We start from the raw sequence: 14,498 nt of genomic DNA, 5'->3' as shown, positions 1-14,498 counted from the left end.
TTACCTATGATTTAGCTTTAGACGTGGCCAACAAGCAGAAGGAGCAAAGTTGGAACAACCGAGAGTGACAGGAAGCAAATTTTTCTTTATATGACAGGGTTTTTATGAATTTGCTGGTGCAGAATTCGCCAGCTTCAGGAAATTGTCTGTATCAACTTGCTTGAAGCGTGCGCCCGTCTCGCACGTTGTAACCATAGGAAAACTTCCAGTCTCTCTCGTCGGGGGTTCGGATACCTGACGAGAGAGACTGTTTCGTGAACAGCATTTTTCGTAACACCTGACGTAACATTCGTAAAATCTTTAAGAAATCCGCAATTCGAAAAGCTTACGACCAATTCGGGAGAGCTGCCACATATGCGAAGAGAATGAACATATATAAAACAAATTGCGTTGGGTCATGGTTAAAAACTACTTTCCAAGGCAAGAGTGTGCAAGGAAGCCGCGAACAAGCGTTCATCAGCAACTCTTGATGTACACAAAGCAAATGCCTGCCAACACGGAAGTATCACTTTCTATTGCCCCGTATTGGCATAAATAGAAATACCTTCATTCAGCCGATTATATAGGCATCACAATGCATCGGTAAGCCCAGCCGCGCCTGTTACAAACTGTAACACGCTGGAGCTTTTTCGTCGCGAATTTTCAGCTTCAGGAAGGACACTAGCGCTACGGCCCGAGTTTCCCGACCTTTTTGTGTGGGGAAGACGGTACCTCAGAACTGCAACTGATTTGATTTGCGGCAAACAAGCTTACAGTGGCGTTTTAGGAAGCAGGTTCTTTCGTTAACACGTTTAACTGTCTCGGTTTTTCCCTACACTTCTAAACCAAGACTGCTCTGTTTCTGAGTAGCATAAAAAAAGTCGCACTTTCGCCCGAAAGGTGAAGCATCGATTGCGATAGTAAACTAGTAAAAAGCCATACGAAGTAAGCATGGTAGTTTTATCGGCCGTAAAAAAATTGTAAACATACGCATGCTAACTAAATTAAGAAGCATGGTGTCCCGCGCGCACAAGAAACCTAACCGCATCTCACTCGAAGACTGTGGAAACTCGCTGTCAAAACGCTGTAGTCAGTAAGCTCAACAGCAGTAGCGAGCGAATAGACCTTTGTCCCGCCGCTCGCATCAACGCGAACTAAGCCGCGAAAACACAGCGCAGGGAGGAAGGACTCTGCCCCCACCACATATGGCTTTCACGAGACAGCCGCGCAGGCGGGAGCGCGCGGCGTAGTGCGCAGCCTCCCCCCCCCCCCCCCCCCCTCCCCCCGGAGCCTTGCTGCCCGGCGGGCGCGCGCGGTGGATCGGGCCCTTCCCTTCCCTCCCTCCGGAGCCTTACACGCGACTGAAGGACGGCGCGCTTCCTACCCGTTTCGTTCGCTTGCGTGCGGGAGACAGCTGCAATCGCATGCTCACCCTCGTTTCACTCACACATAGAGCATAAGGACGATGGTTTTATCGCCCATGGGTTTTATGCGGAACCTCACGGCGACGGCGACGCCGACGGCATAAATGCGCCTGTAGTGCCCATATAATTGCTATCGCAATAGAACGAGGCAAAAATAAAGAATCATTTTTGTCAACTTGGCTTTTTTAGGAGAAAGGCCACGGATTTCTGAATAAACGACGCGGTTAGCTAAATCTCTGCGTTTATGACGTCTCAGCGTTCCTTCCCGCGGAACGTTGTCGCGAGGAGTGCATGTGGTTTACAACTAAGATAACGCAGAAGAACGTTTGCACTTAACGTCAGGAAAATAGTTCCTCTTTCAGTATATGGCAATGCATTTGCGATGGTTGTTCTGTAGGTTTCGCTCGGCTATTAGGGCTTCGTAAATCACGTTAGAGTTGTATGATCACGTGGGAAACTCTTCCAGGTATAAGTTGTGAAGTGAGTTGCAGGGAATGAACGCCATACAGTACCACCCTACACTCACTAAGCACTGGCGACGACCTCAAAAGCTTTGCTTGAAGAGCGCATCCCCGCTTTTACTGCACGAGGAATAGAACACGGAGCATTTTGACAAACTGCATCTATTACCACGAGAGTTACTTTTCTTGGCTGGAGTGTTAACACTGACAATGACACGGCTATAAAAACAGTTTACATTGTAAACACATTGTCTAATATAAAGCGTAGCAGGTACGAAAGATAATGTGATGTACACTTTTGGGCAAGTTGGTCTTATACAGTTACGGGAACTATAGCGTTTAGGTGCGCGGACAAGGCCGCGGAAGATCCTAGTCGTTCTTTCTAGTCCGTGTCACCTAAGCGCTATGACGTAATGATGAGATGTTCGCTCTCTCTTAACTTCTGTTGTACATAGCTCTATGCCATAAAAATGAAGTGCCTTCAAATTTAATGTAGCAGTAATATCAATAGACCTGCTACGCAAATCTTTCATGCACAGGCTTTTATCCGCTTTGGTGGACAAAATTTCGCGAACAAGCGTGACAAACATATATTTATGAAAAATTTTTAATTAACTAGTTTTAATTTCACGACAATGGTTAAACTTATATTATAGAAACTTGAAGACCATCGTAGCCGAAGTCAATTACATTTTGTCTGTTAATAATACTTTATTTTCAAGGAAGTATATATATAGTATATGTAAAGGGACGTTTTAGATCTCCGTTCAGAATACCCAGGCGAGTAAAAGTCCCCCCCCCCCCCCCCCTTGGGGTTTCATTTCATTTCATTTATTGCTGAAAGTGCGCAAGAAAAGTTCCATGCCTTAGTATTGGTGCACTGGTGTTACAGAAAGATACCGGGTCGGTACAAGGTTGATAGCAAGGAGCTTTATGCTGTGAGCGCACCACAAGAAAGAAAGGCGGAAGGCGATGCAACCTCTACTTGACGTCGATCAAAGAAAACGTCTTCCTGAGTGAGGGGGGGGGGGGGTTGAGAGTAACCTGTTACGCACGGTACGCTTGCGTGTCAACACTCACGTGAGGGGACTATAGGATTGTCTTGGGAGTAGGACTGATTACTAGATTTTCTTCGCAATCGGCCCACATTTTTGACTTCACAACCTCCGGAATCGGCTCAAATGGCAGACTGAACTTACCGACGGGAACGTCCCACATTTTTAGACTGATCTACCTTCGGGATCGGTCCTTATTTTAGACTGCGCTGTCTCCTGGATTAGTCTATGAAAGAGTCTAGAACACATATCCGTTTCGGGATAGTGTTCTCAACTTGAAAAATCTCACCTTGAATGTCAGCCTTCATGATGCCTCGGAAAGCTCCTTGGTAGTCATGACCACGAACGGCGAGGTCCTTGTATATGTCTTCGGCGTCCAGCTCGTACGTTATGCCCTCGGTAGAGGCCACCGGCAACTCCGTGTCGATCGGCGAGGCTCCACCTTGGACCGCGCGAATGCAGCCACTTGCGGCCAGCGTGCCGTCTTCCATCACCTCGAACTCGCCAGAGGAGTGCACGATGGTGATGAGTCGCACAGTGCCTGGTTCACGGGAGATTCTCTTTAAGGCATTCAACGAAGCGCACTGTCGCTTTAATACGTATATTAGAGTGCTGTGTAAACCAATGAATATTTAATGCTCACAGGATCACCCAATCGACACATTCGATTACTCTGATCTTTGTGCTACGTGAAAGTAGATACCCAATAAATTATAGAAAGAATGCTTGAATGTTTTGCAGCATCCTAATTGAATTACTGTTGATACAATGCAAAGCATAGTCAACTCCTCTGACATCTGCGTAATGCGAAGCATTGCGTTTATGTCACTATGTAGGTGATGTTTGTTGTTGTGATATCCAGTGAATCAAGTGGGCGTCCAAAAGACTCATTAAAGAGCGCCCGTACCCTGTGGAACAGACCCAGCGACAGATACGGATTGGCCCCCGCAGTACATCGGCCCACATTTTTTCAACGGTGCTGGATCGGCCCATGAAAACGTGCGGACGCCGACTAGATTCCAGGAAGAGAAACCTGTTTTGAACTCGATAAGAATGCTACGCATTAGAAACTATGCGGATTAACATCTCGAAACTTCCCAGTCGGTTATGACGGAGTAGTCGAGAGTTACACACTTATTGTGACAACTTGGGCTTCTTAACGTGCAGCTAAAGCGTGGCACGCCGGGAATCCAAGTCGTCATTGTGCTTAACAGCGCAACACCACAGCCACTGAGTAACCGCGGCAGGTGAATAATGTACTATAATTTTTGCTTGCAGGTATGGTGGATACGTCATGAAGTCTTGGTACACTGGCTCATCCGTTCCTACCAAACGCACGAGAAGAAACGCACGCAGCATTCTTTATTTTATTTTCATGAGCAACGTCGTCCCACTTAGCCAACTATATACTAATAACTATACTACTAATAATACTACTATCATGATCGTGATCAAGTGCATGAAGCCAGCTTTGTTAATTTCCCGACCGACTTTGGTGTCAAATTGAAATACCTGATAACTGTTTCCGAGCAATCATACTTTGCAAGGTGATTATTTTATGTGTAAATGCGCAGGTGAAACACTTTCTACAACTTTGAATGTATGTGCCAGCACTCATCTAAATGGGATACTTAACATGAATATTAGGCAGAGTCGGATCGCTTGAATTACACTCTTGTAATGGCAGAGATGCCAGTATTACCGAAACTGCAGGCATCGCACCACAGGAAATGCGCAACAACGACAGACAGGTGGTGACGTCACCTTAAAATTAACGCTCAGTTCATTGTGCCGTCACGAATTTTGGCAGCGTTTTGGTACTTGGTAACCGTTCATTAATAAAGAAATAATTACTATGTAGAAGGGACAAGAGATTCAATTTAGGAAGCTTCAAGTTCTTTTCGACACAAAACGAAAAACAGCCTATATGCGCACAATTACTACAACGTTTAGGACGTCGCACTGAGGGCTGTGACACTGAGATGTAGGCACAAAGTGCCAAAAAGGAAAGCTTTAGTTTCCATGTCAACTGCTAGTATTGCACTAATGTCAGCCGTATAAATAAGACTTTGAGATCTGTGAGGATAATTTCTTATTACAAGCTTAATTATTCTATAAATTTTCTGTTCATATAACGCAGTACAAATATCAGTACAATATTTAACGCACTGGTCGCGCAAACACAGCAGTAGAAGTTTTACTGCGAAGCTCTTAACGCAGCTATAATTCTAGGTTTTCTGGTCAAAAAACTAGATCACTCACAAAGTTTCTATGTTCACGGAAAGTGAGTAATGTTTGGGGCAATACGCAAGCAAACTTTGAAGTTTTGAAGCACGTAAGGGGTTAAATGAAAATGGCTAAACCCTCGTTTTCAGCCTGCTTCATAAAGAGATGTGTTATATTAAACGCTTACAAAGTTTCCCAGTTTTGCAGAAGGGTGGCTTGCTGGGCTAGTTGGTTCATTGCAACTTATGTAACAGCGCGAAAAATAACAAAGAAGGGACGACGATAGAGACAGATTGAAAAGAGCGCTGACTTTTAACTTTTATTCTACCGACGATGCTAGGCAAATGTACACACAAGAATCGTCAGCAGGAAAGGAAAAACAAGAAAATAAGGAAAGAAACAACAGTCAGCATTAATCGCACAAGGTGATATCAACATGGACCCAATCACCAACCAATGTTTTCCAGTTTCCCTGCGAAGACAAAGAATTGCACATACTTTATATTTAAATAAAATAGTGGCTACTTTAAGGTGATTTGGACCGAAGCTTTGAAGCGTGTAGGTTAATTATGCAGTCTTTGTAAGCAATGCCTTAATAATTTGTTCAAAAGTGTGATACGGCTGTTATCAGCCGTGCTTCACAATGTTCACAGATAACTCTGCGCTGCTCCAAATGTACGTATGTTTGGTGGAATGGGTGTGATAATGTGCAATGTGTAACGAAACTTTAACGTTTACATCCTTATCAGAAACGGTGCGAGAGATCGCTGACTTCATTTTCTTTCGTCTTTTTTATCTGTTTGATAAGATTAGTGTTTTTATGTGTATGACGATGTTTGTAGTAAGTTTCCCCGGTGTCCTCCGTCGATGAACAAACGAGACACCTCGAGACAGCGTTGTTTGGCGCTGCGTAGAATCGAAACCGCATCATATATGTTCAGACAATCTCGCCTGAACATATACTCGCACACGTGCTAAGCGCGGACTTCTTGGCGGTACCCCCAGGTGGCGTAGTTTGTCAAGAGGGAAGCGCGCGAGAGAAATCCTGCTGCATGCTCGTCTCATACATAACACGTCTTGGAGGCGCAATACGCCTTGTGACTACATTGCTTCAAGGTTAATCGCATTAACGTCGACATTATTAGTGAAATGAGTTACTACTACTACTACTACTACTGCTACTGCTACTGCTAGCTGCTAATGGCTGCTACTAATATTAATATTTATTTTGCTATGTTCGTTTATCCAACTATTTTTACATATCCATAAAGTATAACTTACACATCGTTCAACCTTTCCACAACCTTTCTTCGTCTTCATTGTCTTTCATTTCGTATGATTGCGCGCGCCTCAATTCTGTCATGCTAAAGTATATCGTGAAAAAACTTAATTTATCTCACGCGCTATGCACTATGACTACTTCCCCTACTAACACAGCTATACGTTCCTTGTATAATTTCAGTAATCCCGCTGGAATGTTCGTGGTACACAACGGTGTATATATGTGCGCCTCATTTGCTCGCTCCATACCGTCTCAGGCAGGACGATGTTCCTGTGAACCGTGATGTTCTCTAAGATGACGGGCAGCTCCTCCATATATTGACCCCGACGTTTACTCAGAGACTTCCACGCCAGCACCAGGTGACCACCGACCGGGAATATCGCCTTGCCGGCCAACCGATGCCCAGCCAGGTAAGCGTTCGCCTCGTTTTTGCCGATGTCAATGTTTGTAATATCGTCCTTTCCCTGCGCATGATAGATAACGTGGTTACCTAGCGATGATCATCCTACTGCAAGTTTGATGTTCCAAATAACAATGTTGCAACCATCTGAAGCAAACATACTCCGCGGAAAGCATACGGGAAGTTAACTGACAATTTTATTTGAAGTTTAATAAGAATGAGGTAAACGTAAATGATAGTGCACGAAAACAACTTGCCGGAGGTGGGAGCCGAACCCACGCCACCATACGGGTGGCGCAACCACTATGCGTACGTGGTGTGCCGCTTTTTGCACTGCAGTATATCACGTCGGCCACCTTTCCACCTACTTTCTTGAGTATTTGCGTATATGTACAAAATGAGCTCGGTGGAATGTCAGCCAGCGCTATTCACAGCCATGGAAGCCGTATTATGGGCCATATAACGTAAAACTATCCCAATCTGTTTTTATTTCAATCCACTGATGTCACATTTACGTAACCGCCTACGCAAGCACCAGGCGGTGATTCGCAGTGTTGTTTGAACAGGTGAATGAAAGGCTCTCCTCGTTTATAGGAGGCCAATTTTGTTTGCTTTCAATGCGAATAGCGTTCCCTTAATTGACAGGTTTTTCTTATGTGATTGACTAACAGAGGCGATGAGCATGCATAAGTGGAGAGGGCTTCCGTAGGGCTAAGATAGCGCAACGAAAGTAGATAACCTGATGAGCAGGGTGGTGCCGGTGTTTACGATTGGCGCGCTTATTCTTGCTTAGCTTCCGGGGTCTCGTAGAAAATCACGGCGGCGTGCAACGGAAGGGTACAAATGCAACTAAAATGGATCCTCAGCGAAGAGAATTTGGCCCAGCAATGTCGTGTACGTGCCGAAAGGGCACGATAGCGTTACATAGCAACGGAAATTTTTTTATTACACCTAAATAAGTCCATTCCTCCCGGCAGCGCCGAGTAGCCAGTGCCAGATTGATCGGGGGGCAGCCACCTTCTATTCTTTTCCGAAAGGAGCAGTCTCCGGCTATCCAGAAAAAAATGATTTTGTTTTGCATATTAATGCATGTTTACTGCGTACACGTCACTTTGACGCGGTGCGTTTTCCCGGTTTTCTGACGTCGCGTGATAGGCAGGAGAAGTGGGCACAACTCGAACAGTTTTCACCAGTTACCGAGGGCTGATGGAGGAGAGATATATACAAACTTTATTTAAAGAGCAGACGATGACGCTTGTCCCCAGGTGGGCGGCATAGAATGGTAAAATCAGAAATAATCACTTTTCTTTTGATGGGACTCATCCTGCATAACTAGTGTGTACATGTCATATCAGGTGAGGAGCTTTCACTTTCAAGGTTTTCCTGACGTCGCTTGACAGACAAGCGAAGTGGCGGTGGCTTGAAAAACGTGTGACCAATTGTGGAGGGCTGATTGCAAAATGGAATAGAAAAGTTTGGAATAGATTTACATTATAGCACCCACGGATGGTATACTGTTGAATACATGGTAAATCTAGGTTGAGTAGTTTGTTTATTCATATCGGTAATTTTATTGGACTCATTTCTTACGTTTTAGATTGGTTTATTATTGTTAGGGTTAGTATTCTGTAATAGTTATGTTTATTTTCTATTTTTTCACGTGCCGCGCCGAGGTACCAACTCTCTCTAGAGGCATGGTTCACAAATACATGTATTCTGCATATAATAAATGGTGGGTGAATTAGAAATCCGATAGGCCAGTATCAACGTTTCGACAAGGGACTTCGTCAAAACGGGGGCTTTCGTTCTGACATCATCATCATCAGCCTATATTTTATGTCCACGGCAGGACGAAGGCCTCTCCCTGCGATCGCCAATTACCCCTGTCTTGCGCCAGCTTATTCTGACATCATCAGCTTCATAATCAGCCTATATTTATGCCAACTGCAGGACTAAGCGAGAGCAAATATTTATTTTAACGCGACATCGTTAAGGGCCTCGTGTCGCAGAAAATCCGGTGTCGGCATCGTCCCGCGCTTTCCTTTACCGAAAATTACCGCATATATTTAAGTGTATGTATATGCTATGCCTCGCATAGATTATGCAAAGATTATTAAAAAGCATTTGATTCAGTAGAGATACCAGCAGTCATAGAGGCATTGCGTAATCAAGGAGTACAGGAGGCATACGTGAATATCTTGCAAATATCTACAAGGATTGCACAGCAACCTTGGTTCTTCACAAGAAAAGTAGACAGTTACCTATTAAGAAAGGGGTCAGGCAAGGAGACACAATCTCTCCAATGCTATTCACTGCATGCTTAGAAGAAGTATTCAATCTCTTTGACGGGGAATGCTTAGGAGTGAGGACCGACCGCGAATGTCTTAGCAACCTTTCGTTTGCAGATGACATTGTCCTATTCAGCAATAATGGGGACGGATTACAGCGAATGATTGAGGACCTTAACCGAGGAAGTGTAAGAATGGGGTTAAAGATTAATATGCAGAAGACAAAGATAATGTTCAATAGCCTGGCAAGAGAACAAGAATTCAGGATCGCCAGTCAGCCTCTAGAGTCTCTAAAGGAGTATGTTTACCTAGGTAAATTACTCGCCCGGAGACCCTGATCATGAGAAAGAAATTTACAGAAGAATAAAATTGGGTTGGAGTGCATACGGCAGGCATTGCGAAATCCTGACTGGGAGCTTACCACTGTCGTTGAAAAGAAAAGTGTACAATCATTGCATTCTACCGGTGCTAACATATGGGGCAGGAACTTGTAGGCTAACAAAGAAGCTCGAGAACAAGTTAAGGACCGCACAAAGAGCGATGGAACGAAATATGTAAGGCCTAACGTTAAGATACAGGAAGAAAGCGGTGTGGATCAGAGAGCAAACGGGGATAGCCGATATTCTGGTTGACATTAAAAGGAAAAAAAATGGAGCTGGGAAGGCCATGTAATGCGTAGGATGGATAACCGGTGGACCATTAGAGTTCCAGAATGGATACCAAGAGAAGGGAAGCGCAGTGGAGGACGGCAGAAAACTAGTTGGGTTGATGAAATTAGAAAATTTGCAGGTGCAAATTTTAATCAACTAACGCAAGACAGGGGTAATTGGAGATCACAGGGAGAGGCCTTCGTCTTGCAGTGAACATAAATATAGGCTGATGATGATGATGATGAAAACCACTATAAGGTAGCAGGTATTGAGCAACAGAACTCTATATCGCGAGTTTTTCATTGTGCTCTACAATTTTCTGATCGACACTTTTCGTGTAATTATAATATTCGAAAAGTTGATTTAATAATTAGGATTAATTATCTAAGTAGGCGGATTGTACAAAATAATCTGAGTATATCCAACCGACCGCAAACAACATTACCTTGGTTCTGTCCAGCTACGTGGCAATTGCATATTTTAAAACCTTGGTGCATGATAGTTGGGATACCCTGTATATTGCCCAGGCCAAACATGACACGGCATTGCTATGATTCTAAAGTTTCGGGAAGTTGCCTTCTGGATATCAAATTTATTCACGAGCGAATCGACAAGTACTGCTTAATGAAAACATATCTGGGCCTTTTTCTTACATATAGACGGTTATAATATTTTTTTATAATCTTTCCTCATTGCTTTATGACTTTTTGTGTCAGAACATATTTGTTAACCCCAAATTGATAATGAGCGGTATGTTCTCACATTGCACGGATGAGCTATTCGGTGCCTTGAAGCATTCGTTGATTAGCAACGCTCTTCTAAACAAGTGCAACACGACAGGTGGAATTATCAGCTCAGTGAAATTTAGTGTTGAGTCAAAATTGCAACCACTTTCGACGACTGTCTGTAAAACTATAGAACACTTCAAAAATGCATTAAAGCTGTAGAGGTAACGTGACAGTTGTATTTAAAATTTTAACAATGCTGCCAATTTAAAAGCGGTCGTGAGAATAAGTATTTCGGTCTGTTTGCGCAAAAGCCGCACACCATAATTACATTTAATTTCAGACATCGACCTGGTTGTTCATCCGAATATACTTGGACTGCGTGCTCACAGTAAAAAAAAAAAAAAAACCACAAAAAAACCCCATAGATTATGGCGCTCTCTTCAACTCTACCAATTGTGAATTTTCGAAAATTATCTGCTGCTGCTGCGCGCACGGTGACATTTTCTCAAATAACTGCCAACTCACCTCTATGAGGTTAAGGTCGTCTTTCCACGATGCGACGGCCCACTGGTGCGAGTGGTCCCAGCTGACCAGATGTCCAATAGTCGGCGTGCCGCGAGGCACAGGCCACGGTACGGGGGGATAGAGTGCGGATAGGTCCAGTTGCACTCCCAGGGTATGGAGCTTGCCAAGCGAGCCCAGGAAGAATGACTGGTTGTCCACGTCTCGATTCATGAGGCCGACAATGGAGGTGCCAGAGTCCAACGCACGACGCAGAACCGACTGCGGACAGATCTCTTCTTTAGCTACGTATGTCGAGCTATGGCAGGCTATTTGCATTTACTTTTTATTTTGAGGCCAAGCTTTTTTTGGGGCCTCTTTTCTACAATTTGCAGATGCTAGCTGCTGTTTGACTTGCCGATTACACAACTTGTGCCAGTTGGCGTGTACCGCTGTGTATGCGCCCGAATCGACAAGCTGGGACGTTGCGTATGTGCACCTGAGCATGAGCGACTGGGTTTATGTCCGGATGAGCTATTTGGGCCACTTGGTATTGCGCAGCTGGACATATGTGGCCCTAAGTATGTTAACATTCTTGGCCAATCCCCCACAATGGGTATTTGCCACTGGGTAGGTGCAAAAATAGCAAAGAAAAACTAGAGGTAAGAAACGAAGAAGCAGGCAACAGACAGTTGAAGTCAACTACAGAGAAGTGATGAAGTCGTTAATTGATGAAGGCGTTAACTGAGTGCAGAGCAACATGTAGAGTGAACAGAATGGAACGAGAGCCTGCGTTGAACGAGCAGCGTTGAGTTACAGAGAAGCAGTGAAGCCAGCTACAGTAATGTGAAGTTGGCCACGCAGAAGTGACGAAGATGACAAGAGAAGCATCCGAACCTGGAGAAGGAGCCAAGTAAACAAAAAATTGAAGGACGCTTAAGCTCAGCCTTTAAGAGTGGAACGCGATAGCGTTATCGGGCTCAGTTCGCATCACATTCTTCTGTATGAGTAGGCTTCACTGCAACACAAAACGTGGAAAGCCAGCTTACAATTAAAAGCTAAGCTTACGCTGATCCCCTTAAAGTCAGCTTCACTTTTAAACAAAAATACATTGCTGGGAAGACATTTTTACGGGAGCAATTTAAACCGTCTTATATGAAGATGTGAAGGCCCTAGGACCTTTTTTTGTTCTTTTATTAATTGTTTGCTGTTGCCGGATGCGCACGCGTTTCCAAAACTTAGAAGGGCTCGGTTTTCAACATTCCTCTCATTGCTGCCTAGAACCAAAGTACAACCAAACACCATCAGAATTGGAGGACACTTAAGCTTCGCCTTTAAGAGTGGAACGCGATAGCATTCAAAGGTCCCTGGCTGCTTATCAGGCTTTTTTCTCTTATATTCAATTTACAATCCGACGTTATCACGCGTGTAGGTTTTGGTTAAGTCGTACTTTACGATTTATGTGACGGATTTTACTTTGGGAAATTCAATTTTTGTTCACTAACGCCTTGCGCCACGCGGAGGGCTTGCGTGGTCGGTGTAATTAGGGATGATGTGGTTCGGCATGGTTATTTCCGCCGGACGCCCATGCTTAACGCGAACGCCACAGCCGACGCCGGATTTTCTGCGACACGGGGCCGTTAACGCTGTCGTGTTAACATGGAACTACATCGTGCAATGAGCGACAGCGTTGGCCTACGCAGAAGTGAAGACATTTCCCCAAACATCAAAGAAAGGTGCGTTTATAACTGAATCCTCTCAGGTGCGTGGGATGCGCCGATTTTAAAGTCGGGTAGGAGCAGGATGAGATAGAGGCAATGTAGGGAGGTCAGCTAAAAGAGCGCCCACTTTGCCTACGCTTTGCCGGATGAAGCAGGTTTTAAGGAATAAAAAGAAGGAACGAATGAAAAGGGAGGCACTAACATTGTTAACACGTGGGCCTTACGATGAAGCCTAGCAGTGGTCAGAGGCCAGCTGATTTGAGAAACTCTAAGAATGCCGGAGTTGCTCGGCGAGCCTGAAGTGAAGCCAGGATTATGGTGCAAGAACAGCTTCCTACGCATCATACGAATATATCTGGATGACCTTGCAGGTATTTTCAGACTGTAATGGGAAAAATATACACAATATTTTTTGAAATTACAACAGGACATCAATCATGCTGGTCTTCAACCGATTCAAGGAAAAATACAGCAGTGAAGTAACAGACAGTCGAATGGTTTAAATAATGGCGCACGCATGATACCTGCGTCGTCGGAGGTCATCGACTGTAATTATGACATTACTTAAGACTACGCACATTGCAAAGGTGTCATTCGTGTGGAATGGAAATTGTATAATATTGTGCACGTGACGTGTAGAATCTGAATAGAGCACTTGTTCCTCTATAAGGTGACAACAACGTTGACGAAGTTTCCGAATCATTATGTGCTGCTTGCGTCACGCGATGACGGTGATAATTCCATGATAACGGCCCCCCACACAAAGTCACGTGTAGTTGGAGTCAAAAGTTTCGAGCATGTGGGTTACACGAAAATGCTGAATGTTCGACCATTGTGTGCGGGAGGCCAGAAAAACTGCAAAGGCGTGCAAACTAGTACCTTCTTGAAATAACACTGCCAAGGCTGGTTGCGCAGATTGCTGAAATATCTCGCGTTAGGTTTTTTCTTTCAAATCAATATTGACACGACTTACACGCGATGATGCGCCTTTCATTTGGGCGGACGAACAGCAGCAGTCGTTCAATGAATTGCGCAAGCGTTTGCAAGCTGCACCAATACTTGCTCATTTCCAGTAATACTGGAAATGAGCAAGTAATACCAAGAGCAAGTAAAGGAGCAAGAAATGAGAAAGGGGCCAGTAATACTTCTGTCGTATCCTTGCTAATGTCTTAGCGAATCCCAGGTGTCCCGTGCATGGCTCATCATGGCAGGCTTGCAAAATGTCTTGGCGCAGCGCCGACGGCACGACAAGGAGATACGTATTTGGACCACTTCCGCAGTTTTTCCTGTAAAGGACGTTCTTGCGCAAACAGTACGATGATGAGCCGCGCAAGAGCGAGCGAGGTTTGTGTTTCATACTTACCAGGAAACGTTGTGCCTGCTACGCAAGTAGGGCGGCCATGAGAGTCTGACTCTGCGCGTTTCTGAAGCAGTTTTCTTTTTAATCTGCGGCCCTATCTACGGAATAACTAGTTCTTAAATTACAACCACAGCTTATAGAAACAAATTATCCTCCTGTTTCGCCTTATTTATGCCGCGTGATGTTGTCCACACGGATTCTGTAGACGTTGTGGCTTAAGTGCAATCTTACTTCTTGACTTAGAATAGTGGTACGTATTGTTTTATTTGTATGTTTAGCAAGCGTTGTAGAAATCGCTTGTATCTTGTCAGAGCGTGCGTGCGTTTTTTCATTAACGAGGCTTAATGATTTGTTCGGCGTAACCATTGTTTGGTTATTGTTGTGTTATGCAAAGATGCGTACCAGTTGTGCTTCTGTGAGCGC

General features: G+C 44.4%; 1 protein-coding gene across 1 annotated transcript in view; it reads right to left on the bottom strand.

The window, feature by feature from the left end:
• LOC119454364 (fatty acid synthase-like) overlaps positions 1–6,741 on the bottom strand; it is a 50,910-nt gene extending 44,169 nt beyond the window's left edge. Inside the window, exons 1-2 of the mRNA XM_049668035.1 lie at positions 6,676–6,741; positions 3,209–3,479 (exon numbers count right to left, since the gene is read on the bottom strand). Of these exons, the coding sequence (XP_049523992.1) occupies positions 3,209–3,479; positions 6,676–6,741 (337 nt within the window). The remainder of the gene's footprint in view (positions 1–3,208; positions 3,480–6,675) is intronic.
• Between the last annotated feature and the right edge of the window lie 7,757 nt (positions 6,742–14,498).

This window comes from Dermacentor silvarum, chromosome 5, assembly GCF_013339745.2.
Source record: "Dermacentor silvarum isolate Dsil-2018 chromosome 5, BIME_Dsil_1.4, whole genome shotgun sequence".
NCBI lineage: Eukaryota > Metazoa > Arthropoda > Arachnida > Ixodida > Ixodidae > Dermacentor > Dermacentor silvarum.
The sequence above is the reverse complement of the archived record's forward strand: the minus strand, read 5'-3'. Positions and strand labels throughout refer to the sequence as shown.